The 27915-nt window shown below is 36.7% G+C and overlaps 1 protein-coding gene across 9 annotated transcripts in view; it reads left to right on the forward strand.

The window, feature by feature from the left end:
• The window catches only part of LOC129724866 (unconventional myosin IC), an 85547-nt gene extending 64795 nt beyond the window's left edge, over positions 1 to 20752 (forward strand). For all 9 annotated transcript variants that reach the window (XM_055680120.1, XM_055680122.1, XM_055680126.1 and 6 more), the window contains 6 exons: positions 11516 to 11978; positions 12040 to 12246; positions 12307 to 14043; positions 14104 to 14414; positions 14479 to 14578; positions 19494 to 20752. In XM_055680120.1, the coding sequence (XP_055536095.1) occupies positions 11516 to 11978; positions 12040 to 12246; positions 12307 to 14043; positions 14104 to 14414; positions 14479 to 14578; positions 19494 to 19508 (2833 nt within the window). In that variant the 3' untranslated portion in view covers positions 19509 to 20752. The remainder of the gene's footprint in view (positions 1 to 11515; positions 11979 to 12039; positions 12247 to 12306; positions 14044 to 14103; positions 14415 to 14478; positions 14579 to 19493) is intronic.
• The last annotated feature ends 7163 nt before the right edge of the window (positions 20753 to 27915 follow it).

The following is a 27915-nucleotide window of genomic DNA, read 5'->3' on the forward strand; positions in this document are numbered from 1 at the left end:
TTAAAATGCGATAACCAGAACTCTAATACCTAATACGTAACATCTAAGACTCATAATCCAGTTAAGAAAATTTTGAATCTGAACAATAAATTCCATTTTGCCTTTAACTGGCGATTGAAATTTAAAAACAAATGCGGAATCTACAATTCAAATTTCACATTTAAAGAATTTGAGTTTTAACATTGAGAATCCAGAACCTGAAAGGTAAATTTAGAGTACTGGAAGAAAAATTTAGAATCCAAAATTTGAATTTTCGAATTTCGAATTCTAGAATATGAAATATACAAATCGGAATTAAGACATTTCACCAACAATAGCGAACCAGAGGTCACTATACGTATTCTGTAATCTAGAATCCAGAACCTGAATCTCAGAAATTCAGATTCAGTTATCTTAAATCAGGAATGGAAGTCAGAAACCAGAATCATAGAAAAATCTGGAATCTCGATTAACAAATTTAAAAACAATACAAAATTTTATTGACTCAAACTTTAAATTTTTCACTCCACATGAGTTTCAACCAGTTGTTTTGGTCTCAGTACCGAGTCTTAGACTAGCAGCTGCAACAAAAATACTGAGCCTCAATCGAATGCAAAAAATATCTCGAAACTAAAATCAGAACCAAAGGTCAAAAAATGTTTAATTCTGATATAGAATACAGATAATAAATAGAATCTTGCAGTCTAGCAAAATTTATCCAATTTTAAAGTTCGAATTAGAAATGATGTTTAAATCCTTCAATCGAAAGCTCAAAATTCAGGGACTGGACCCAGAATTCATCACTTGAAATCCTGGATAAATGAAATCCCATGGCTTTACAGGCAGTTTGAAATATGAAACTAAACCCTGAGGCTAGACAATATACAGAAAGCTTAGATTAATGTTTTAAATATAAAATCCTTGAAAATTTATTTTAAAACTAAGATTTCAGAAATTCCACATTTCTTTAGAGTCACGAAATATTTTTTTTTATTGCAGATTCCAAAATCTACAATTCAGAACACGATATCTAGAATCAAAAACCTGAATCTATACTTAAGGATACCAGAAGTTCAGAATGTAGAATTCGAAATCAGAACTCAAAACTAACAATACATCAAAATCAAGGCTCATCATTTTCGAAACAAAACAATGAAACTGATTATTCCGCGCTGTCACTTCGATTCGAACAGTTTCATTTTCACTTGATTCCTTCCGGCTGATGTCATCGAACCACTTCTTTCTCTTATGTCCGTCTGTTGTTCATCGGATCCTTTCCATTGAAACTGATGATTATTTCAATTGACGGAGGGAGTGACGGAAAGAGAGACTGTTTCTTTTCCTTCAGCGTCTCAATTGAAACTAGGACCGCATCGCGTCGATTGATGATAGTTTCCTAATACCGCAAGCCGCAGTTAAAACGGCAATGGCATCCAATAAATACGTCACGCAAATTCCGATCAAATTTTTTTTCACTGTTGATCACTGGCACTGCGTAACCACTTCGGATTGTGAATCTGGTTTTGGTGTTCTCGTTTCATATCGCTACGGTTTTCTTTTCTCCCTCGTCCATATATTTGCACAAAGTACTGTGTGGAAGCCCCCTGTCTCCGTTAGCGCTCATTGTCATGTGAGAGTGACGGTGATAATCTTTTCTTTCAATTGAAACGCATTTGTATCAGTTTTTAGCTCTTCAGTTGTCAAACTTAAAGCAAGAGCTTCCGAGTAGTTTTCATGTGACTCACGAAGATCTTGAGAATGATACAGAAGCTTTTCAATTGAAAGCGACTGGTCAAAGCGTCACTATAACCTGATAATTGTTAATTGAAAATGACTTTGTCAGGCTCTGATCAAAATACGAAGAAAGTGAGAATGAACATTGCATGGTAGTGGAATATTTATTACAAACATTAATTCTCGCTTTCATGCCAAAGCGCTGAAAAATATCAATTACACAAATCAACATATCTATGAAAAGAGGAGAGACAGGGCCTTTATTTGCAAACATCGAAACTGGCTTGCGCCATATGAAATTCGGCAGCCATATTGAATTGAATATTGAGAATAGGTTATGTTTCCATTCAATTCTACTACCAAACAAACGAATACCCTCCTATACCGTCTGCAGATACGTATGTGTTTCGGTTGCTACCCACAACTATCATGGTTAGTCATTGATATATAGTTGGATAGAGGACAAATTTCTCTAGTTTATGAAAATAGTTTTTGGAACATTTTTTCATAGTAAAGTGGGTTAAATTTATAGCCAACAGTCAACCAATCGCGTGCCCGCAATGCAGCAATACAAAAACTTCCCCAGCACAGTCGACGCTAAAGTATACAAACGATTTGACTTTGTAAACGCTTTGTCGTTATTGTTGTTGCTTCGTTCGATCGAGCGCACAACGACACGCCCACCGGAAGCATAACGGTCATTGGTCGCATATAAAAACTAGCGTGCAAAAATTTAGTCTTCATTGTTCATCCGATCACTGATTTACTGAAAACCGGATCGCAAGCAGACTTGCTGCCGCACAGCAGGCGACGATTTAATGTTTGTATGGTTTCCGTAGCGGACGGCGCTTGTTTTTTAGTGCTTCAAAATTATCCAACTGAAGTACTTATTATTTTTCTGCCACTCACCAGAACGTTGCTAATAGTGATAAAAACTTTGAAATCCCGCTTTTTTAGTATTGATTTTTTGACCGCAGACGGCAAACGCAAGAAAATTCAGCGTTGCTTCAAGCACATGTTTGTCGCCTTGAGAAAGGCCACTTGTAGTTTGTACTTGGCAGGAGCAACGAAACAATTCACTTTGAGCTAGTGTATTTCCTATTAGTTTTAGCTTCGGACCCAGCGTACTCGGCTAGCTCTCCTGGTAACAGCAATAGTACGGGAGGCTAAACTTGGCTGCTATGCCGTCTCGATGCCATCTTAATGGCGAGTTTGTTGACGATTGAACAATTGACGGGAAACTATTGCACTTCGAGCGCCACGTTCGTCTTTATACCCTTAAAAACAACGCGCAGCGCAGCTCAACCTTTTTTTTTAATTTTCTTTCATGATACCGTGTGCGTGGCCCCGCCTACTTGTCGCGTTGGTCCTCTCCGTAGGTATTTGAGACAATCACACGGGTTTGTTTTATCACATCATCATTCATTCGTCCACTGACTTTCGCACGCTTTGGGTGTATATTTACAATTCGGTTCTAGTTCACATTATTCTACAATCACAAGACCACCAGCAAAACCGGGTACACGAAGAAAGCAATTTGATGTTCGAGCACCTTTTTTCGAGCACTCCTCCTGGTCGAGTAATTTTAGTCGAGTACTTCTACTCGCAAGCAGGAGCTCGTGCACTATTCTACAGTCGCTGAGTAGCAATACAAAAAAGTTTTTGCGTGCCGGTACACGTTTGCTGCTTCTCAGGGGTATGCATGACGAATGAAGAGTACCTCAATAGCGTGTGTGCAAAAAATGAGAAGCGTACACTCAAAATAATTTTCACGTCATGATTACCGGAAAAGTTATGTGAATATTTTCCACTGTCATTTTCACGTAGATTCTACGTGATTGTCATTTGAGTTCATGATCTGGTGAGATGATTTATCCTGTGAATATTATTCAGTAGACATATGCGTTTCATGTGATTTTCACGTAGAATTTAACTACCGGGTAAGTGAAAAGCATTTGATTAACGGATAGCTACTACGTTTTATGAAACGTATAAATTTCGATTGTAGTTTCCCAAATTCTTAAGAGAGAAATTAGATTTCAGAATTTTTTGAAATATGTCGCTAGATAAACCGCACGGGTATGCAAAATTTCCAACTCGAAAATGGATTGAACGACATAAAAACTGACAAATATTAAGACATTCACCGTCGATAATTACTGTTAGCTGCTACTGTTTATGTTCAGGTAACTCCTGGATCTTTGAACTGAATCTGTGCAAAACTGTAAACTAAAGATTCCATGTCGAATTATGGTTTTTCTAAATCTCACTCATTGGCAAGCCACCGGTGAAATCAATTTTATGTTCAGAGACCGAATTACACAACAGCTTTGCCATTTTGATTCTTGTATATTTTCGCACGGAGAGTTCATTCTGTTTGACGTTGCCAAGTTCACGTAGATACTACGTGATAAAACATAGTATGCATGTGATTTTCACGTAGATGTTATGTTTGTCACATAAATCATGAAAACTGACAGAAAATGAATAAGTACAGGAAATTTCACGTAACAATAACGTAAAACATATTTTGAGTGTAGCATATATCTCGTTCTCAAGCAGAAAGAAGGAGAAAAGTTTTGTTTTTCGCTCGCTTTGCAACGCCTCTTGACACAAACAAATGCCCCTCACAGTGAAACTGATCAAAGGGCCAGGGAATTGTAATTGGCGATAATATTTGCCAGAGGTTCGGAATAGTAAGCGTTAAAAGGAAGAGCATACAGACAAGCACGAATTATAATAGTCATGTCACTTACTCTTAATTAGGGTGGTCGGTATTACCGACTTTTTGAAAAACCGGTATTTCGGTATTAATAAAAAGTAAAAACCGGTAAAACTGGTACTTTTATTTTTTTTCGGATTAATACAAACCAGGGACGACTCGTAACTTTTGACCCTACTTGTTCAACTACAAAATTCTGAGAATCATGATTTAGGGAACTAGCGCCAATCAGGTCTGCGGGAAAACGCAAGTCATTCTCTTTTTACTATTTAAAAATTAAACTGTAAAATAATTAAATATGTACATTAATTTGGATTTGAAATTTTTTTTTGCCCAGAGCCTCAGGTTTCATGTATGGACGTGTCGCTGCATAATTATGTTTTTTGCATTTCTGAGTACCTATGCTTCATTACGATGCAGATTTTTTTTGTAAGATTTGGACCACTGCGACCATTGGTTTGATCTCTTGTGGTATATGATCCAGATACAACACTGGATAGATTTAACAGTGTTTGTAAAACTTCAATGAACGAATCCGAAGAACGAAAACATAATTCCGAAAGATGCAAATTTTTATTTCATTTTCTCTTATATCCCAAAACTTAAAACCAAGTTTGGCGATGTGAAAGAAAATTGAAATAAAAATCTGCATCTATGGTCTTGGTTTTAAATTAGTAAATAACTTTGTGTGGTAGAGATCGACTGCAGGGGGTACTAATAATAGGGTTTCGGCTTAGCAGTCTTCAAACTCTAGATTTAGAACGAACTTGTTGCTATTCGTCCCAACGTTTTAGCACTTGTTGGTGCCTTCATCAGGGGAAACTGTTGAGAGGTAAAAAATAACACCTCTCAACAGTTTCCCCGGATGAAAGCACCAACAAATGCTCAAACGTTGGGATGAATAGCAACAAATTCGTTCTAAATCTAGAGTTTAGAGACTGCTAAGCCGAAACCCTATTAAAAGTGAACAACTTCAAAATTCTTAGAGAAACTGTATATGAAACTGTTGAGAAGAGTAAATGAATGAAGAAGAAAATGAAATGACGATCAGACCAGAATTTATATTTTATGAATCCGAAGGAATCGAAGGTAAATACTTCTCTGTTCTGTTCGATGTTCTTTAAACAGTTCGTCCAAATTCAGCTGAACCTGAAAAAACATTTTTCTCAGCTAGAATTATTGCTAATTAAATCACTGCGGTTTGGGCGACGAAGCTTTAACCATGCTACAGCTATTTGAATTTCGCTTTTTCAAAAATAAGGAGCAGTAATTTTCAGGAATAAATTCTGTATTGATTAATTATTTCATCCTGTAAACAATTTGTATCAGAGGCAACATGTCAAAAACTAGGTGCAACCTGTGCAATGCACACGGAGATGCCAAACAAAAAATGAATTCCTAATCCAAATATATATTTCTATATTTCTTTAAGTTTTACTTTTAAATAGCATAAAACAAATAATGACTTGCGTTTTTTCGCGGACATGATTGTGATTACTGCCCCAAACTATGATTTTCAGAATTTGTAGTTGAACTGGTAGGTTCAAAACCCACGAGTTGTCCGTGTAAGTATGAGTGTGAAAAGAGATTAGCAGTTATACTTAGATAATAAATATTTTGCTATTTTTATGTGTGGACTTCTTGCTGCGACCAGAGCTTAGATCTATTGTGATATTGCCCAGGTGTTTTCTGTACTCCGCACTTCATATTATTGGCAGTATCACTATTGAAGTGAGTGATACGCTTATGTGTAAGTATTTTACCTTTTCGTTTCAAGTTTACTGCTCTACTATACCGAGCCTCTGTCCATGCTAACAATATCGCCTAATAACAATTTCCTGTAGAGAACTTTTCATACGTTACTCACTCCAGTTTTATCATAGCAGGGACTTATTTTTTTTAGAAGGAGAGTCAAAAGAGTACTGTAGATTTTATATTGAAGAAAGGGTACGAGATGGGAAGCCTGAGAATAAACCCAAGCTAAAGTCCTTTGTCAACCAAATGGCCTGGTTCTACTAAGATTTGAATCCACGAGCACCTGCTTATCAAAGCGGACTCTGTAACCTTGCGGCTACGGAGCTCCCCATAAACGTTTTGCTTCATTGATATGAAGTTTTTTTTTGACATATTATCGATACATACGAACGCATCGTCTGAATCCAAGCAGCACAAACAAGAAAGAAATAAAAATTGATAGATAGGAATGGGCAGGGTAGAAAAATGTACTGGTACGCTACAGTAATCACACGACAGCAGCGAGATTTTTGTGATTACCACTGTGGAATGAAACACTACGCGACAGTAGCCGCTACCGAACTTTCATACGATCTGCTTTATCTCTTGTTTTTTGTCACGAATCCAATATGAACAACAATTCTCTCGCTCACTCCTTTTCATATTGTTGTTATTGTATAGACAATCTCTGGCTCGTGTGTTATTGACTGTAGCTATCTGTGGTAATTATTGCATTTATTACGAATTGAAGTGGAATCAATTTACTTAGCGTCGATTTTTATTTGGGCACGAAGACGTTAATCAAATTTGTAAGATTCATGCTTTTATTGACCTGTTTTTGATTAAATATGCTAAATTTGGATGAGACTTTCGCTACAGAGAACTATTTTCGAATGAAAAAGTTTAGAAGTTAGGATTCAAATTTTCTGGTGGTACACGATTGATGATATTTTACGGCAATACATACATAGTAATTATTAATTTTCCATCTTATTACTGTGCTAAACTGTCGCATGATTGCCAATTATTGTCATTCGCACAATGCGACAGTCGAAATATCGAAGCGGCTGGAGATCGAAACAAAAGAGAATCGTTACCTATCCGTGTTGGCCTTTAGTCTCACGATTCTCTCAAATAGAGAAGCGTACAGTTGAACGCTGCTGTCGAAGTCAGCAAGAGAAGCAACAGTATTTTTCGATAAGGTGTCATGCACAAATGTCAACTGTTCGACACCCTGGGTATGGGTAAACTAATATTCAATGTTACTTGTGTCTAAATGAAGTTATTTTATACACCGTCATGTATTTGTTACGCCTACCTAAGTGGGTAGCATTCATTAGGCTTACAATGCTTTATGAATTTAATCAAAAAATTTTTCGCCTCTCCAAAACCGGTATTTCGGTATTGAAAAAAAAGTCGGTTTTACCGGTTTTTGTTTTACCGGTAAACCACCCTACTCTCAATAGAGATATTGCGGAACACAACAAACATCCGGGCGATATCACAAAAAAAAAAATGTTTCTGGACGCAGTGATGAGCCCATACAGCAAAAAAAGTTATTCTTTTTTACATGAAATAAGATGAAATCAAAGATGTGGGTCATCTAGAACGAGAGTTGTATACGTTAGTTTAGTGTTGATTTGGGTGATTCCATAAAGAAATTCAAGAGTTAGTGCAATTTTGGTGAGCCAAATTCTGACGAAAAACGAAGGGTCCAAAAAAGTATTAATTTCCACTTAACGATGTGTACTTCAATTTGATCGTCCAAATGCAGTTGCTTTACTCAATCAACATGGGCTTTCGAACAAACACAAAATAGTTTTCAGCAACTTCATGTTAACAGTGGTGCGGTCTCAACGGGAATAGTTCATTTGTGTTTCAGTAATGAACCTCTAGATTACAGAATCGATTTTAAAAATAGTTATGAATCTAGTATTTGAGCTGCGAAGTTCAAAAGCTGAACAAATCGAAGCAGAAAATAAAATTCATAGCAGAAAATAATCTGGAACGTTAAGTTAGACGCCACAATCCAGAATTCATAATTCGATCTCAAAAGCGCATATTGCATGTTTACTCTGGAGAAATGGAAAAAGAAAATCGAATATCCTCTATACAAGGGCTGACTCAAAAATTCACCATCCAAAGTTTAAAATTCACGAACATACATCCGGAACATAAGGAACGCAAAACTTAACATGTTCAGTTGTAGGATACAAGATACAGAAACCTGGGTTTATCATTTTAAATATTAAACTTTTCATACAAAAGATCACTTTTGATCGAAAATTCAGATTGTGGAAATTCCACATTTTCCAGAGCCGCGAAATAAAACATCTTAAGACAGATTGTAAAATCTACAATCTACTTTGTACTATAAATTTCCCTCTTCACGGCCAGCTCGGAGCGAAAGAAGAGCGGCTTTGACATCCCCTTCTCGCTGATTGTCAGCCACAGTAGCACCATCTTGGGGAACTTGGTGTGTGAAATAATTTTCATCTCGGAGCTCACTTCCTTCGTGGGAGAAGTGAAATACGAAGTTCCATGCCAGTCGTTGCCATCCAGGGTGAGATAGGTCTCGTCGTCTCAGGGTCGTTGGCCGTCCGGAACCGGGCTTTCTTTCGGTGCTCTGATCGTTGTTCAATAGTGTCAAGATGTTGTAGATGCCGGAACGAGTATACCCGGCGTCCACAAAGTACCGCACGGAGTCCGTACCGGTTCTTTGAACGCACACACTTCTGAACAGAGTAGCTTCACTTTTTTCGCCAGCACAGTTAAAGTTTGACTGATAGAGCTGTCATATTTTTTTCGCTAACTCATGTGTTACTATGATTGATGATGCATGAGTAGTTTTGTCAGTGTGATTAAAGGTAAACCCATGGAAAATCGACAATTTTTGTCCATTTTTCACCGCAAACGTTAGTCCACAAAGAAAATACTTAATAACAGTTAGAATTCTTTTATTTCATTTCAATTGAAATTTTGTTTTCAATAACTAGGATCAATAATCCGATACTTATTTGCATCTTGATCTTGAGTGCCGAAGCCATAACTAGAGTACAAACCGGGAGTCAGAAACTCACGTTCCTGAAATTCGAAACATGTTTAATAATAAAAGAAAAGCTATAGTTTTAAATAAAAAATCCGTAATTTAAAATCTAAACACTGCATCTAAACTCAGGAGTTTAATACAGGAAAGTCAAAATGAAAAATCCGGAATTGAAACTCAGAATCTATGGTACATGGTACATGTCCAAAATATTAAAATTTAAAAGCAAAAACGCAGATATTGCTGATATAGGAAATTTAGAAATTTATTTCCAAAGAAATTCAAATCATTTAACACAAACCTGAAATATCGGAAACCAGAGTCTTGCATTTTCTAGTGTGAAAGTTTTAGATTCAAAACCTACAATTTGTCGAGCTACTATAAGAAAACGAACAGCTACAATTAGGAATCGCTAGCTCAGAATCAGGAGCTCATAATTTTATAATTTAGAACCATAATTTTAGTATCTGAACTACGGAGTTTCACTACTGAACTACGGAGCACAAAAGTCAAAATCCATAATCTAATTCCAAAGATTTAAATTTCAAAGCACAAAATGAAAATTCTTAAAAGTGGAGTTAGAAACCAATCCAGAATTTAAAACGAGATCTCCGAGACGTATGAGAAATGTTTGCTCGAGAAATTAAAATACGGAATCAAATCTCATTTATTTTAGTTCATAGTTTAGAATATAAAATCTGTAACATAGAATCGTGAATCTGAATCTAGAACTCGACATTATAACTTCAGAATCCTATGATGCAACATATAACCTATAATACATGATTCAATGTGCAGAAGATTTAGATTCGAAAGCTAAATTTAAAGCAATCAAAAGTGACCCACCGTAAAAATACTGGAAACTGGAGTCTAAAAATTACAATTCAGAAGCCAAATTTTGAGCTCTGAAACGCATATTTAATGTTCTGGAAAATAAAATAAGGAATCGAATATTCTAAAAGCTTATTGCCCAACCTCAAACTTGGAATCCTATAATTAGAAAACACCAAAAGCTACAACAATGCCAGCATCTGAGACCAAATTTCTAAATCTCGGAGAAGTTCATCAAACATAAAATCTTGAACACTAATCCCGTAATACAACATTCAGATTTTGGAAAGTCATGAAAAACTTCTTAAGACAGATTCCAAAACCTACGATCAAGAGCTTGGTGACTGGATTCTAAAGTGTAAGCTTTAGAACGCAGCATCAGAAGTTTAGCATCTAAAATTTTGAACACAAAATACAGAATGTGTAGATTATAGATAATTCTAAAAACAGAAAGCAAAATCTAGATTTTAGAAACCAAAATTGCGTATCCAAAATTATGGAGTGAATGTGTTTTCAAAATTGTAAGCCTTGTCTGAAAAAAAAAACACAAAATGAAACATAAGGAATTTAACGTGGTCATTCAGAATACAATTATAGAACTTCTCGAATGTACCGAAAGTTATTCGAGCGACAGTATCCATCCAATTTAATCTTTAAAGTTCAAAATTCATAATCTGAAATCTTAGAAACAAACATAAAATTCAGAAATCTTTTTTTTTTGTCAAAGAAATTTAGAACCTTCATATTAAAGATAATTATGAGCGAAAGGTCTATAATTCAAGAATTAAAAAAAAAAAATCAGAATTTATATTACAAATTCACCGTACAAATGATCCTACAACCGAAATTGAATATACAGGATTTTAAATCCAGAGTCCCAAAAATCATATTTCAGAGTCTAAATTATTAGTTTGCGATCCAGAAGCCAAAACTATTCAAGATTATCGAATTCAGATTTGGGAATACTGAAAGCTATGTTTCAATGTTCTTAATTGAAGAATATTAAGAATGACGAATCAGAAATGTGGAGCAAAAAAAATCGGATAGATATAAAATCGAACATCCAAAACAAATTTGAGCTAAAAGTATGAATTCTGGATACTGAATTCTGAGAGTTTTGTTACATTTCTCCCAAAAAGTAGCCAATATTTCAAAATTGAAAGCTCGACAATACACCATGTGTCACCCATCCACTGCATGGTCCCGACCAATTTCCATTTCCCGATGTTCCTAATTATAAGTCCCGCACCGGCAGTGACAACTCCAACTCCGCGCTTACCCATGTCCAATATGCAAGTCAATTTAAATGATTTACTGTCGAGTTTCGTGGACGGTCGGCAACGCCGCCGTCGCATCAACAACTGCTGTTCATCATCACGCGACTAGTGTGAAGCACTATTTTCGAGCAGAGCGTGCACAACCTATAAATAAAATTTACCGCTCCCGGTTTTTCCGTCGGTTTACCACAGGTTCGCGCTGAGTGACAACGCGTACCGTTCACTGACCGAGGAAAACCGAGGCCAGTGCATCCTCATCTCAGGCGAGAGCGGTTCGGGCAAGACGGAAGCGTCCAAGAAGGTTCTGCAGTTCATTGCCGCCGCCACCGGTCACACCAATCGAGTCGAAGGCGTCAAGGACAAGTTACTGCAGAGCAATCCAGTGCTGGAGGCTTTCGGTAATGCCAAGACCAACCGGAATGACAATTCCTCTCGTTTCGGGAAGTACATGGATGTGCAGTTCGATTACGCTGGGGCGCCCGAGGGTGGTAACATTTTGAACTACCTGCTGGAGAAGAGTAGGGTGGTTCATCAGAGCGCCGGTGAGCGTAATTTCCACATCTTTTATCAACTGTTGGCCGGAGCGGATGATAAATTGTTGCAGGACTTGCATCTGAAAAGAAACTTGGATACGTACTACTATTTGACGGATGGGGTTTGTGTGGTCACTAGCGGAAGAAAGGAATTATTTTTACTAACTACTCTGTGTATTTCAGGCAAACGGAAATGATTCCAACATCGAGGACTCCGATCATTTCCGGCAGGTACAAAAGGCTATGACCGTGATCGAGATTCCGAATGAGGAGCAAAGACTTATACTGGAAATTGTGGCCAGTGTTTTGCACATGGGTAACGTGGGTTTCACCGAGGAAGAAGGAAAAGCCAAGATTTTGAAACCCGAATCCGTAACTGCTATCGCCAAGGTAAGATTTTTCGTCCAAAAATTCAAGGAAAAATAACTGTTTTGCTTCCTTTTTTTCTAGCTTCTCGGTTGTGAAGTGGAACAGTTGCGAAATGCATTCACCAATCGAACGATTGAAGCGAGGGACGACATCGTGACGAGTCCACTCAATCGAGACATGGCCATCTACGCTCGGGACGCTTTGGCTAAAGCGGTCTATGATCGACTTTTCTCCTGGCTGGTGTCTCGACTCAACACTTCACTGCACTCGGAATACATTGTCAAGAAGAACAGTGTGATGGGCATTCTGGACATTTACGGGTTTGAAATTTTCAAAAAGAATAGCTTCGAACAGTTCTGCATCAATTTCTGCAACGAAAAACTGCAACAATTGTTTATTGAGTTGACCCTGAAGCAGGAACAGGAGGAATACCTGAAGGAAGGCATTGAGTGGGAACCGGTTGAATACTTTGACAACAAAGTTATTTGTAATCTGATAGAGGAAAAGCACAAGGGCATAATTGCACTCATGGATGAAGAATGCCTTCGCCCGGGAGATCCGACGGATATGAGCTTTTTGGTGAAAATGAACAACAATTTGGGTGATCATGCTCACTACATTTGCCATAGCAGGGCGTCTACTACCGTCCAGAAGACGCTTGGTCGCGACGAATTCCGGCTGGTTCACTATGCCGGCGATGTAACATACAATGTGCATGGATTTTTGGACAAAAACAACGATTTACTTTTTAGAGACTTGAAGGAAGCAATGTCTGGTTGTAAGAACAACATCATCGAGACTTGTTTCCCATCTTCGGAAATTTCGAACAAGAAGAGACCCGATACGGCTGTGACACAATTCAAGAATTCTTTGAACAATTTAATGGACATTCTTATGTGCAAAGAGCCATCCTACATTCGATGCATCAAGCCGAACGATTATCAAACTCACGGTCAGTTCGATGTCGAGTTGATTCGTCATCAAGTGAAGTACCTTGGACTGATGGAGAATCTGAGGGTCCGTCGAGCTGGGTTCGCTTACCGGCGAACCTACGAACTGTTCCTGCAACGGTACAAATGTCTTAGCAAGCAAACCTGGCCACATTACCACGGCCCAGCGAAGGAGGGCGTCCAGATATTGGCATGTGAGCTAGGATTTGACCGTGACGACTACCGAATGGGGCAAACAAAAATTTTCATTCGCCTTCCGAAAACTCTCTTCGAAACCGAAGATGCATTCCAGGCGAAGAAACACTATCTGGCAGCTATCATTCAGGCCCGCTGGAAGGGTCGCCGTCAACGGAAGATTTATCTGGCGACCTACGCCAAGATTATTGTCTGTCAAAAGTACATTCGCCGGTTTCTGGCGATTCAGGAGCGCAAGCGTCGCCGACTCGCAGCCGATAAAATACGATTCTTCATCAAGGGATTCATCACTCGGCATGATGAACCTAACGAGTGCAATAAATCGTTCATCGAGCATACCAAGCGGCACTGGTTGATAAAGCTGTCCAAGCAGCTGCCCACTTCCTTTATGAACCACACCTGGATACCGGCACCTAAGCACTGCCAGGATGCGTCCACCATCTTGCGGCGGTTCCATAAGCTACATCTGGCACGAGTGTATCGACTGAGTTTGTCACCGGAGAAAAAGAAACAGTTCGAGCTGAAAGTGCTTTCGCAAGCCGTGTTCAAGGGCAAGAAAAATAACTACCCGGAAAGTGTTGGGCCTTGGTTCGTAGATGATCGGATATCCAAGATGCATGCAACACCGATCAGCAACTTTGTGGTGACGCAGATGGGCAGTGAAAAGTTGCATGTAAGATATAAGTGTGGAAAACTGAGTTTTAATTTTTAACATTATTTTCAATTGTTTTAGTATTCCACCCCGGTAATCAAATACGACCGGCACGGATACAAACCCCGCGAGCGATTCTTCCTGCTGTCGGACAAAGCCGTGTACCTGCTGGACGGTAAGACTTACAAGCAGAAGCACCGGCTTCCGCTGGACAAGATAGACTTTTGTATTACAAGCGAACGGGACGGGATCATGCTCATCCGAATTCCTCTGGAACTGAAGAAAGACAAGGGCGATCTGATTCTGGACGTGCCAGACATTATCGAGTGTTGCATCTGGATCCTGGATGTGGCCGGTAATCGCAACACCGTAAACATCGTCGAGACGGGATCGTAAGAATGCTTAGATGCCATCTAGTTGTGATTTTTTAAATTATTATGTTTTTTTTTGTTTTAGGCTTTCGCACAATCTAGTCAGGGGCAAGAAAGGTTTGATTGAAATCCAGACGGGACCGCAGCCCAGCATTACCAAGGCAAAAAGCGGAAATCTATTGGTTGTGAGTATATTATCCTATCTTATCTGAGAAAATCGAATTTCTGAAAAAATAAGTCAATAAGTGTAACGTTCTCAATGAAATCGACTTCAGGATTGCCTCATGTTTGGCACCTAAATAAGATTGCTAGTTCATATTATTAGGTTCCCCCCTCAAACGTTATCCAAAATTCGATACTGCTTTATTAACCGTTGAGTTACCAAATTTTTGGAACTACTGGCAATCGAAGAAACAATCAATTGGTATTTCAATGATCAATGATTTCGATAGGCTTGTCCTTGTACTAGTTTATGTCATAACGGTCCCATTACTACTTTTTGATATAGTCGACATAAGTGCCTCTAAACGCCAGAAAAAAAAAATAGAAAATGATCTCAAATTGAGCTCAGAATTGCCAAAAAGTTATTTTAAAGACCAAAAAGAGCCAAAATAAAATGAAATAAAAGCTCAGAATCGCCGAAAAGTGCTTCTAGAAGCTATCCCAAACTGAGCTCAGAATCAACAAAAAGTTCTTCTGAATGCCAGGAAAAACCAAAATAGAAAATGATCCCAAATTGAGCTCAGAATCGCATAAGAATGCTTCTAGAAGTTAGAAAAGGCCAAAATAGAAAATGAACCCAAACTGAGCGCCAAAAAGTGCTTCTAGAAACTAGAAAAAGCCAAAATAGAAAATTACTTTAAATTGAGCTCAGCATGGCAGAAGAGTAGAAACTTAAAAATGCCAAAATAGGAAATGATCCCAAATTGAGCTCAGATCGCCAAAAAGCGCCAAAAATGCCAAAATATAAAATGATCCCAAATTGAGCTCAAAATCGCCAAAAAATGCAAGAAAATGCAGAAATAAAAAATGATCCCAAATTGAGCTCAGAATTACCAAAAAGTGCTTCTAAGGCCAGAAAATGCCAAAATAAAAATGATTTCAAATTGAGCTCAGATTGCCAAAAAGTGCCAGAAAATGCAAAAGAATATAAACTGATCTCAAATTAAGCTCAGAATCACAAAAAAGTGCTTCTAAAGGCCAGAAAATTCCAAAATAGAAAATAATCCCAAAATGAGCTCAGAATCGCCAAAAAGTGCAAGAAAATGCCAAAATAAAAAATGATCCCAACTTGAGCTCAGAATCGCCAAAAAGTGTTTCTGAAGGCCAGGAAATGCCAAAATAAAAAATGATCCAAAGTTGAGCTCAGAATCGCCAAAAAGTGTTTCTAAAGGTCAGAAAATGCTAAAATAGAAAATGATCCCAAATTAAGCTCAGAATTACCAAAAAGTGCTTCTAGGCTAAAATAGGAAATGATCCCAAATTGAGCTCAGAATCACCAAGAAATACTTTTGAAGGCCAGAAAATAGCAAAATAAAAATTGATCTCAAAATGAGCTCAGAATTCCTAAAAAGTGCTTCTAAAGGCCAGAAAATGATCCAAAATTGAGCACAAAATCGCCAAAAAGTGCAACAAATGCCAAAATAAAAAATGAATCCAAATTGAGCTCAGATCCCAAATTAAGCTCAGAATCGCAAAAAAGTGCTTCTAAAGGCCAGGAAATGACAAAATAGAAAATGATCCCAAAATGAGCTCAGAATCGCCAAAAAGTGCAAGAAAATGCTAAAGTAAAAGATGATCCCAAATTGAGCTCAGAATCGCCAAAAAGTGTCAAAAATGCCAAAATATAAAATGATCCCAAATTGAGCTCAAAATCGCCAAAAAAATGCAAGAAAATGCAGAAATAAAAAATGATCCCAAATTGAGCTCAGAATGACCAAAAAGTGCTTCTAAGGCCAGAAAATGCCAAAATAAAAATGATTTCAAATTGAGCTCAGATTGCCAAAAAGTGCCAGAAAATGCAAAAAAATATAAACTGATCTCGAATTAAGTTCAGAATCACAAAAAAGTGCTTCTAAAGGCCAGAAAATTCCAAAATAGAAAATAATCCCAAAATGAGCTCAGAATCGCCAAAAAGTGCAAGAAAATGCCAAAGTAAAAAATTATCCCAAATTGGGCTCAGAATCGCCAAAAAGTGTTTCTGAAGGCCAGGAAATGCCAAAATAAAAAATGATCCCAAGTTGGGCTCAGAATCGCCAAAAAGTGTTTCTAAAGGTCAGAAAATGCTAAAATAGAAAATGATCCCGAATTAAGCTCAGAATTACCAAAAAGTGCTTCTAGGCTAAAATAAGAAATGATCCCAAATTGAGCTCAGAATCACAAAAAAATACTTTTAAAGGCCAGAAAATAGCAAAATAAAAATTGATCTCAAAATGAGCTCAGAATCCCTAAAAAGTGCTTCTAAAGGCCAGAAAATGATCCAAAATTGAGCATAAAATCGCCAAAAAGTGCAAAAAATGCCAAAATAAAAAATGAATCCAAACTGAGCTCAGATCCCAAATTAAGCTCAGAATCGCAAAAAAGTGCTTCTAAAGGCCAGGAAATGCCAAAATAGAAAATGATCCCAAAATGAGCTCAGAATCGCCAAAAAGTGCAAGAAAATGCCAAAGTAAAAAATGATCCCAAATTGAGCTCAGAATCGCCAAAAAGTGCCAAAAATGCCAATATATAAAATGATCCCAAATTGAGCTCAAAATCGCCAAAAAATAAAAGAAAATGCAGAAATAAAAAATGATCCCAAATTGAGCTCAGAATTACCAAAAAGTGCTTCTAAGGCCAGAAAATGCCAAAATAAAAATGATTTCAAATTGAGCTCAGATTGCCAAAAAGTGCAAGAAAATGCCAAAATAGTAAATGATCCCAAATTGAATTAAGAATCGCCAAAAAGTGCTTCTAAAGCCCAGAAAATGCCAAAATAAAAATGATCCTAAATTGAGCTCAGATTGCCAAAAAGTGCCAGAAAGTGCCAAAACATAAACTGATCCCAAATTAAGCTCAGAATCGCAAAAAAGTGCCAAAATAAAATATGATCCCAAATCGAAAATAAAAAGGTCAAAAAGGAAATGATCCCAAATTGAGCTCAGAATCGCCAAAAAATACCTATAAAGCTCAGAATCGCCAAAAAGTTCTTCTGAAGGCCAGGAAAAGCCAAAATATAAAATGATCCCAAGTAAAAAATAAAAAGGCCAAAATAGAAAATGATCCCAAATTGAGCTTAGAATCGCCAAAAGCACTTCAAAAGGCCAGAAAAGGTCAAAATGGAAAATCCCAAATTGAGCTCAGAATCGCAAAAGAGCTTCTAGAAGTTAGAAAAGGCCAAAAACGAAAATGATTTTAAATTGAGCCCAGAATGGCAGAAAAGTGCTTCTAGAAACTAAAAAATGCCAAAACAGGAAATGATCCCAAATTGAGCTCAGATCGCCAAAAAGTGGCAGAAAATGTCAAAATATATAATGATCCCAAATTGATCTCAGAATTCCGAAAAGTTCTTATGAAGGCCAGGAAAAGCCAAAATATAAAATGATCCCAAATTAAGCTCAGAATCACCAAAAAGTGCCAGAAAATGCCAAAATAAAAAATGATCTCAAATTGAGCTCAAAATTACCAAAAAGTGCTTCCAAAGCCAGAAAATGCCAAAATAAAAAATAATTCCAAATTGAACACAGAATCGCCAAAAAAGTGTTTCTAAAGCCCAGAAAAAGCCAAAAAAAAAAATTGTCCCAAATTGAACTCAGATCGCCAAAAAGTGCCAGAAAATGCCAAAATATAAAATGATCCCAAACTGAGCTCAGAATAGCGAAAAGTTCTTCTGAAGGCCAGGAAAAGCCAAAATAGAAAAAGATTCCAAATAAAAAAAAAGCCAAAATAGGAAATGATCCCAAATTGAAAATAAAAAGTCGAAAATAGGAAATGATCCCAAATTGATCTCAGAATCGCAAAAAAAATACTTTTAAAGGCCAGAAAATGCCAAAATAAAAATGAATCCCAAATTGAGCTCAGAATTAATAAAAAATGCTTTTAAGGCCAGGAAATGCCAAAATAAAAAATGACCCCAAATTGAGCTCAGAATTACCTAAATGTGCTATAAAATGCCATTTTATAAACTGATCCCAAATTAAGCTCAGAATCGCCAAAAAGTGCTTCTAAAGGTCAGAAAATGCTAAAATAGAAAACGATCCCAAATTAAGCTCAAAGTTACCAAAAAGTGCTTCTAGCTCAGAATCGCCAAAAAGTGCTTCCAAAGCCCAGAAAATGCCAAAATTAAAAATGATGCCAAATTGAGCTCAAAATCGCCAAATATGGAGGAAAATGCCGGAATAAAAAATGATTCCAAATTGAGCTCAGAATTACTGAAAAGTGCTTCTAAAGGCTAGAGAAAGCCAAAATAGGCAATGATCTCAAATTGAAAATAAAAAGGCCCAAATAGGAAATGATCCCAAATTGATCTCATTATCGCCAGAAAGGCCAAAACACAAAATGATCTAAAATTGAGCTCAGAATAGACAAAAAAGCTTCTAAAGGCCACGAAATACCAAAATAAAAAATGATCCCAAAATGCGCTCAGTATCGCGTAGAAGTGCCTCTAAGAACTAAAAAAGGTCAAAACAGAAAATGATCCCAAATTGAGCCCATAAACGTCGAAAAGTGCCAGAAAATGCCAAAATAGGAAATAATCCCAAATTGAGCTCAGAATCGCCAAAGAGTGCTTCTAAAGGCCAGAATGAGCCTAAATGGAAAAGGACCCTAGATTGAGCTCAGAATCACCACTAGCAAAAGACTATGAATTATGAGTAGAAAACGATTTCATCGGTTACAAGTTGGAGAAATTTTCCATTTCTGCAAGTATGAGCCGACTGCATATTACACGATATCCTACGGGAATGCTTGTGTCGCTACAAAGCAGAGATTTCTCACACCCTAGTGATAAATCAGACAGATCAAAGAAAAAGATTTTTTAAAGGAGTGGGTCCAAGATACTTCCTTGAGGCTCTCTATTAGTTCAAATCTGTTAACTAAAGAGACTTTTTCTTCTTCTTTCAGATTGCTGGCCAGTAACCGCCCCGCTGGTTGAAGACAAGTTGCAATTGATCAACAACAACAACGAAGCGATCAGTCGCTGTGACCCAACCGGGGAGAACACACAATCCGAGTGTACTTAGACACTAAATTACCCGTTATAAGCTACATGGTTTCCAATCTATAACTCTTTCGTTTTGTACGCGCATAGCGACGACATTGAAGAAAATGGTTCAAAGCACACAAATTTAATGTTAAAATTGTGGCCTTCTAGTAGCTACCAAGTGCCATTAGGTGATAGAAGCTGTAATACAACTTTATTTTCAAACTATCTACAAAATTTGCTAGAGTAACGACATTTTAATGTATTTTTTAAAAACAAAAAGCAAAGCTTACCAATAAATATGCACCCTTATACACACAAAAAAACTATAAGATAGCCAGTACATTTTAGTTTTTAATCTCCGTTAAAAAACAAAACAAATATTCATCGCATATTATTTACTTTACGCGCAATGCGCAACACGCAAAGCTTGTTAGTTGCAGCATCGCAGCACATAATAGTGAAAAGAAACCAGACAATAAAGCAGTGTCCCCTCGTTGATCTTGAACCCTTTTTGTTCCGAGAGATTCAAGCCTCCGCGCCACGTGATTTGCCTGCCACAGAGGGCCATAGTAAAATTTAAACTCGGGAACAGCGCGCACGAGTCAAACAATGATACATTGCAACCCGAGGCTACGAGTAGCGCGTCCTGTAGCGGAAATCGATATTTTCAATATCTATAAATTTCACCCAAAAGCGAAAAAACCCGGTTAGAATAACCCTCGTAACACTATAACCTAAACAAAAGCCTAAAGCACCAAGGGATACAGCAGCTAGGTGGAAACAAAAAAAAATAAACCAAGATCCGAAGGGGACACTTTTGCCTTCTCGCGGGATATTCAATCGCAGGCAGGAACGGTTACGGTCCATAACAACCATTAATTATTATGTTTTTTCCACTGCTTTTTTACGACATTTCTATCGAACACAACAACCTCGTTTGGCTGTATGTGACACATTCGCAAATAATTACGCGAGCTGCCTTCTGACGCAAGCATTCATCCATCGGTTAGACTTTTTTGGTAATTTGACACAACAACAAAATAACGAATAAAATAAGTAAATGCATTTTTGTGACCATGGTTTTGATCACTCGCACCTTTCTTTTACATTTTAGATAAAACGCTCTGCTGTGTAAAGAATAGAACGAAATTGTAAATAAAATATAGTTACTTGCAAAGTTTTAACGTGTTTTCCTGTTCTACTGGATAATTATTTTAGAGGATATTGACTTTTTTCGTTCTGCAGGTAATTGAATACTCTAAAAAATTAATGTTGTTTGACAAAAATTGTCATATCGATAACAGAGACAAATACATAGATTTTGGTAATATTTTGAACTAAGTTTAAACTAAGACTCTATTTGCTGACGGATTTTGAGAAATTCCAAAATCTAGTTTCTCTTTGTTTCTGGATAAAGTATTATACTAGTGCAGCTTTAGCTATATTTGGTTCTTGTAAACCAATTTTCAGGATTTTTATTTAAAATTGAAAAATGTTTTAACCATTAGATACATTATGATCAATTTTATAAATTATTCCATGTTCAGATTTTATTAACCTGTTTAAAGAAAATGAAGATAACATTAATAAAACTATTACAAAAGTAATAGTGACACTGTTTCTCAGCAAAAATGTATTTATTCTGAGACATCTTATGGTCCGTTAGATGCATATCCAGATTCAGTCGATGATGAAAAATTGTTGTAAAATGTTTCATGATATTTTCTCGATATTCATGGCAAAGTCACTAAGTCACTTTTTAAGCAGAGGATACGTGTTGCGTAACCAAACTTCACTGGTGAAAATGTTTTCAGGATGTCAGCTAAATATATTCGAAAATGACTGCGTAGCAGAGTTGGTTCAACTTGCGAATGTATATAAAAATAAAAAAAAAAAAACAAAAATGTCAGGAAAAATTAGTGAATATTTGAGTATTCTTTCTTGGAAATTTACTTGGCACCCTGAGTAAACGAATTGAGAAGGAATGTTTATAAATTTCAATTTTCAAATTATGAAAGCTTGAAAAATCCAAAATCACTTCAATCTTTTCGTATCATACTTCTTCATTCGTCACTCATTCATAACTGTTTTTTGAGTTTATCCATGCTGAATTTATATTTGAAAAACTTCCGTTAGATAAGGGTTTAAAGTTGCATGATAAAGAAAATAAAGAGTTGGTGACATACTTTTAGGAAAGAAGTCCATCAAGTCCAGTAAAACAGGAACAGAAACAAAATTTCGTCCAATGCTAATAAGGATGAACAACACTATACACCAGACAAAAAAAACGTAGCCATGTTTTTAGTTAATTGGAAATTTATTATCAGATAAAACAATCAATAGAAAACTTTTAATTTCATTCAACAGTTTATTACTTAAGTCATCAATATATGGAAATTTGTCGTTAAAAAAACAACACTGGAAGGAAGAATTTCTACCTATGGCTACTACGTTGATCGCGCGGTATGCGTTGCATATTTTGAAATTCCGTTCGAAAAAATCGTTCAATTGGTGGGTTAAAAATCAATGCTCACCTAATTTTATCATCGCATCATATGGCATTTTTTCTCAGCTTTAAAATACTTGTCTCAGATTTAAAAACGGTAGGTGCGAACACGGGCAAAAATGCATTTTCTGATAAAATTAAAAGAAATTTTAACAACAATATCGGTCGGTGATTCGATTCTTGTTTTAGGAGGGGAAATTGCGAAGCAAAATTAAAGAACGCTCGAATGCTATGTACGGTGTCTCTTCTCCTCCGAGGGCGACTTTCAAAAAATGGTTTTACGAATTTCATCGAGGTCGTACGTCGGTTTTTGAGGAGCCACACCCAGGTGTTTCGGAAACGGCTACTACGGAGAGTAAAGGGGCTTCCAATATCCTAGCCGAGAAAGGGGCTGAGGCAAGATACAATTTTGTTCTGTATTCAACAAGACCTGATCTGCCTAATGCTTCTAGGGTTACTCCGTTACCGCCTGCCGTATCTCATCTCATCCGCCGCCTGAATCAACCGAGTAAAGATGTCCTACTGGTAATTCACGAGAACTACGTATCTTCTATGAAAACGTACGTGGACTTCGGACAAAATTCGACACTGCTTTGGATGCTACGTACGACGTTGTCGTTCTAACGGTAACATGGCTGGACGAAAACATTCTATCTCCTCTCATTTTTAACATTTACCGTGTTTCGAACGGATTGCAGAAGAGTGAACAGTCCTATCGCACTTGGATCCACAAGACATTACTCTTTTATTTGGACAACGGTACTGGGATACTAGCAGATCACGTTTGACCGCAACTGGCAGTGTTCCGTACGATGCGTTCTGTCTCCGTGGTTTGACGCAGATCAATACAATTAAGAATTCTCGCTCCAGAGCACTTGACCTACTAGGTCAAGAGTTCTGGAGAAGGAACGAACGAACCGGCACTTCAAAACTGCTCCGTGACGATGGTCGACGAACCTGTAGTAAATATTGACCCGGATCATCCTACTTTGGACGTAACGGTGACTAAGGAAGTGCCCTTGAAAATGCATTTTAATGTTCGATTGATCTGATTTTCGGTAGGTTGATTAGGATGTGCTGAACGAATTGACTGGTAGTTTTTAAACAGAACTCGCTGAATGGATGACATCCTACCACGAAAGCAGGATAAACTAGGACTCTCTGTCGTGCTTGTGGGATAGTTTCGATCATATTTGAGTGACAGAGTTGTAAGTGTTAGTCATATTCTGAGGCATTCACTACTTCTTCTAGAGTGCCGCAAGAAAACAATCTAGTCCCTCTTGTGTTCTCAATCTTCATCAACGACGTTGTTGTTATACTACTGCAAGGTACAATTTGAAAATCTTCATGACTGTAGCCTGCTTAGTGGCTGCCCGGAACTACAAAAGTTGCTTGATTTGCGTAGATATTTGTAACGTCAGCATTAGCAATTAGCAGAATTAGCAGAAACTACAACCAATCAGCTTTTCACACAGCTTGTCTAGGTAGGTCTAGGTCAAGCAAATGTAGACTACAGTTATAATAATAAAATGTTTTCTTATATTCTATACATTATTTCTAGTAGTTAGTCGATTTTGATTTTATTTCTGCCCATAGTGATGTCGATATTTTCGCATCTTGCTGCTTATAGTGACGCATCATGCGATTTATTGGGCCATTTTTTGAGTAGTTAGTTCTGTGGAAGTTTTCCGAAAATATTTTACGATTTCTTAATTGACGTCTGGGTGCTTAAAAATTTAATTGTGATTAGGGGTGTGCGAAACTGGCTATTCTGGTGACGAAACGAAACGAAACGAAATTAACCCTTAATTTCGGTTTCGCCAAATTAGTCGAAACGAAATCAAGGTGGATTTCGAGTTCTCGAGACGAAAAGAAAATTGGTCTCTAAATTTCGCGAAATTTCGAAAAATAAAATAATTGTTTCTGAAACATAGCATTAAAATGATTTGAAACGTTGGAGCGTACGCTAACGAAGTACCCTTCAGCAGCTGATCGCAAGGTGCTTACCTGGTCGACGAAGAGTAACGTAGCTATTCAGATATCGATAAACCGACAATGACGAGAAAATCAAAAATGTTAAAAACTAAAATCTTGATGCATTCATTTATACAGATTATATTGCAGGTAATAGTAGCGCGATAGATACAAATGATATAAAGGTACAACTCGAAATGTCTTTGTAAATAATAATTTAATAAACTTCTGGACTGATTCTTTTGGTTTGAATGCAACTATGTTTAAAATAGTAATCCTTCTTTCATAGCACTTTCATCATTCAAAATTCAAGTTTTGTCCTAGAGCTCGAACTGGAAAACATGAGAGATGGTAAGTAGGTTTTCAACCATTCCTGTGAGTTTTAGTGTCCCTAGCAAAGATAACTTTTCCAAAGAGCAATTCCTCGGCGGCCTTCTGATGCATTTTTGCATTATCTAAAAGCAGAAAAATTCACAGGAATGGTTAAAAAGCTGTAAAACCTTTGGAGGGCAACCATTTTGAGCTTAAGGGCCACTTTTTTCGCTTTTGTCGACCAGTGTTATTAAATTTTTTTTAACACCGTTTAGTCAGACTAGACTAATTGACATCTTTATCAATTCGAGAAAAACAAAATTTAAGTTAACTATTCTGTAAACTTTGAAGTTTTCAATATGTTTGCACATTTTTAATATAACTTAAAATTACTCTTTAACTGAGCAGTTCCACAAAAAATGTCCCAGTTTCAATATTTTTTGTCATTTTAGATTTGGCTTAAACTTTGCATAAACGTTTCTATAGGCTGAGAAGCTATTCAAAATGCTATTTTCGGAGGAATATTGTGATTATAAATATTTTCAGAGCCAAAAGTTTTTTGATCAGTGTGACGTCTCTGGAAAAGTTTTAGATAGTAATTTTATCTTTCCGATAAAAAAACTCAAAAAATTCATTTTTTTAATGTGAAAGAAACATTAAAATTAATATAAAAAAGCTTATTTTCAAAAATCTTTTTTTTGTATAAAAATTACAAAAAAAATACCGAAGCGATGAAGAAATAAAAAAAAAGTTATATTAAAAAAAAAAAATTTACAACATGTTTATTTTTGGAAGGACAATATTTTCATCTACAACTTTGCCAAAGGCACTATGTCAATCAAACCAACTGTTTTTATTATAAACATGTTCTATTTACCCACAGAGTGTCCAATTGGAGATTCAATTATTTTTTCAGCTAAATCGGTTTGTTTGACTGGCATAACTAGTGTCTCTGGTAAGGTTGTAGAAAATAATTTTGTCCTATAAAAATATGCCCTGTGAGTTTCTGCGACACCAAAAACAATAAAATGCATTTGGGACCATTCCTAAACTACTTGTTCATATTTTGATCCCCCCCCAGTGATGACATGAATTTTATGCTCTGCGTGAATAAAAAATACCTCCCGCATGATGTTACGGTTTTGTCTTTAAAAACAAAAATTACCGGCTGAGAGTTTATTCTTCTATGTCTAACTTAGTATACCAGATATCTGTTGAGATATATTCAATTCAATTTATAGTCGCAATGAGCACTAACCAAAATACAATGTAATGTAATAATGTGCATCGGAAATTTGGTCCGAAATTTCGTAATCGTCGAAATTGGAAGTTTAATTTCGCGAAATTTTAGGCGGAATTTAGCGAAATTCAACGAAATTTTTCGGCAATTTCGCGGAATTTCGAGTATTGCGAAATTATACGAAATCATTCGAAATTTCGCACAGCCTTAATTGCGATAATAATTTAGAAGATTGCACGCGTTGAGAAATAATGTCATTGATAAAATAAAGCATTGAAAGTTCGCGGCGTTCTTTAAGTGCTTGTATGTCTAAAAGCATGCAGCGTGCTTCATATGATGGTAAGGAAAATGCTGTCCATTTAAGCTTACGAAGCGCGTACAAAAGAAATTATTTTTGGACAGATTCAATGCGTTCTTCATGTGTTACAATATAGGGATTCCATACAATGCTATAGTATTCCAGAATTGGTCGGACGTATAGTTTGATTGTATATGGGTCTTGAAAATTATGGCCGAAGCGTTTTATGAAGCCCAACATACTATTTGCTTTTTAGGTTATTGTGTTATAATGTTCTTTGAATGTAAGTTTGGAGTCTAAGACTATGCCTAGGTCCCTTACGATTTTGCATTTTTCTACTGGTTGATTTCCTAAGAAAATGTCTGTTGGTGGCGTTACTGTTTTTCTGCTGAAGGCTATTGAACTACATTTTTTAATGTTGAGTTGTAATAGACTTTTGTTGCACCAAGTGTAGAATACATTAATTTTTTCTGCATTGATTATTTCTACAAAGAGCTTCATGTCGTCAGCATATACAAGCACATGTATTGATTTAAGAAGAAAGGAAATGTCATTCACGTATTATATAAGTGAAGAGGGCCAAGGTGAGGACCTTGAGGAACCCCAGAAGTTACTTCAATTGGGTTTGAAAAGAAATTTTGAAAGCGAACTATTTGTGTTCGTTTTGTTAAGTATGACTGCAGCCATTCCAAAAATTTTGTTTTCATTCCGTATTTTTCGAGCTTGAAGAGCAATTAAGGTATGTCGATTCTGTCAAATGCCTTGCTAAAGTCCCTATTAAGAGCTTCTACGTGGTTGCCGTTGTCCATTACAGTCAAAGTGGCCTTTATAAAAGCCGTGCTGTTGAGTTGTAATTTGGTTTTTTACTTGCTGAAAGATTTTTTCTGTATTTATTGATTCAAATAATTTTGGAACGCATGAAATAATGGCAGTTCCACGATAATTACGAATGTCAGATTTAGCGCCAGATTTGAAAATTAACACTAAATATGAGGTTTTCCAGAGTTCTGGAAAAAATCCATTATCTAGAGACATATTAAAGAGGTTCTGCCAAGTTTTTGAGAAAAATTGGTGCTATTCTGTCTGGTCCAGGACCTTTCGTAGCGTCTAAATTTTAAAGTGCGTTCTGAATTTCGAATTCAGATCAGTGCTGATAAAAGTCATTTTCCCCAGCAAAATTCTTCGAAAATTACAGCCAATCATTCTCAATTTTCACTTCCAATGATCGCAGCACTCTTTCAGATACACTAGATATTCGTCCTAGTAACGTGCTGTTATACTCAGATGAAATAGATCACGGTTACGGAATAAAATTTGACGACAAATCCAACCAAATGATCTTCACTTCAAAGCGAAAAATCAAAACAAACAGTCCACTCAACCAAAATGAACCTCACCGAAACACTTTTTCACTGACACTGACCGATGCCTTGACAATCTTCGTTAACTGATAAACTGATTTTGTTGTCTTGCTTCCATCGCATGAAATATAATGAGGTGTTTTGACAGTTCACTTCCATGCAAAAAGCGGGAAAGGAGAACTCTGAAAGGATTGTAAAAAAATAACGTTTATGGATGCTTTTTTCACTTTCACTCAAGACTGTCAACAAATATCAACCCTGATTCAGATATTTGATTGACAGATAAAGAATTCGAATATTCAGGAAAATACGAGAAATATTCGCGGTCGCGGTCTGTTTCTTCAAATGTGGTGTATATTTCTTGAAAAAAAAAGTGGCAAAAAGACTACATATTTCATTACTAGTATGTCCTACATCACAGTCAAGATGCATTCGTGATGGTAAGTTGTTATTTTTTAGTTTGGTTTTTACGTAATTGAAGAAGTTCTTAGGGCAAGACTTGATTTGATGTTCGATTTTACGGTTATGTTCTTCATGTGCAATTTTAATTAAATATCTATAGCGTGTGTGCCAAGCTAGAGATCTAGACGTAATTTTGGATAGATAGCTTATATTTTGCACACACAACAATGAATTCATCTCAAGAGTC

This window comes from Wyeomyia smithii, chromosome 2, assembly GCF_029784165.1.
Source record: "Wyeomyia smithii strain HCP4-BCI-WySm-NY-G18 chromosome 2, ASM2978416v1, whole genome shotgun sequence".
NCBI lineage: Eukaryota > Metazoa > Arthropoda > Insecta > Diptera > Culicidae > Wyeomyia > Wyeomyia smithii.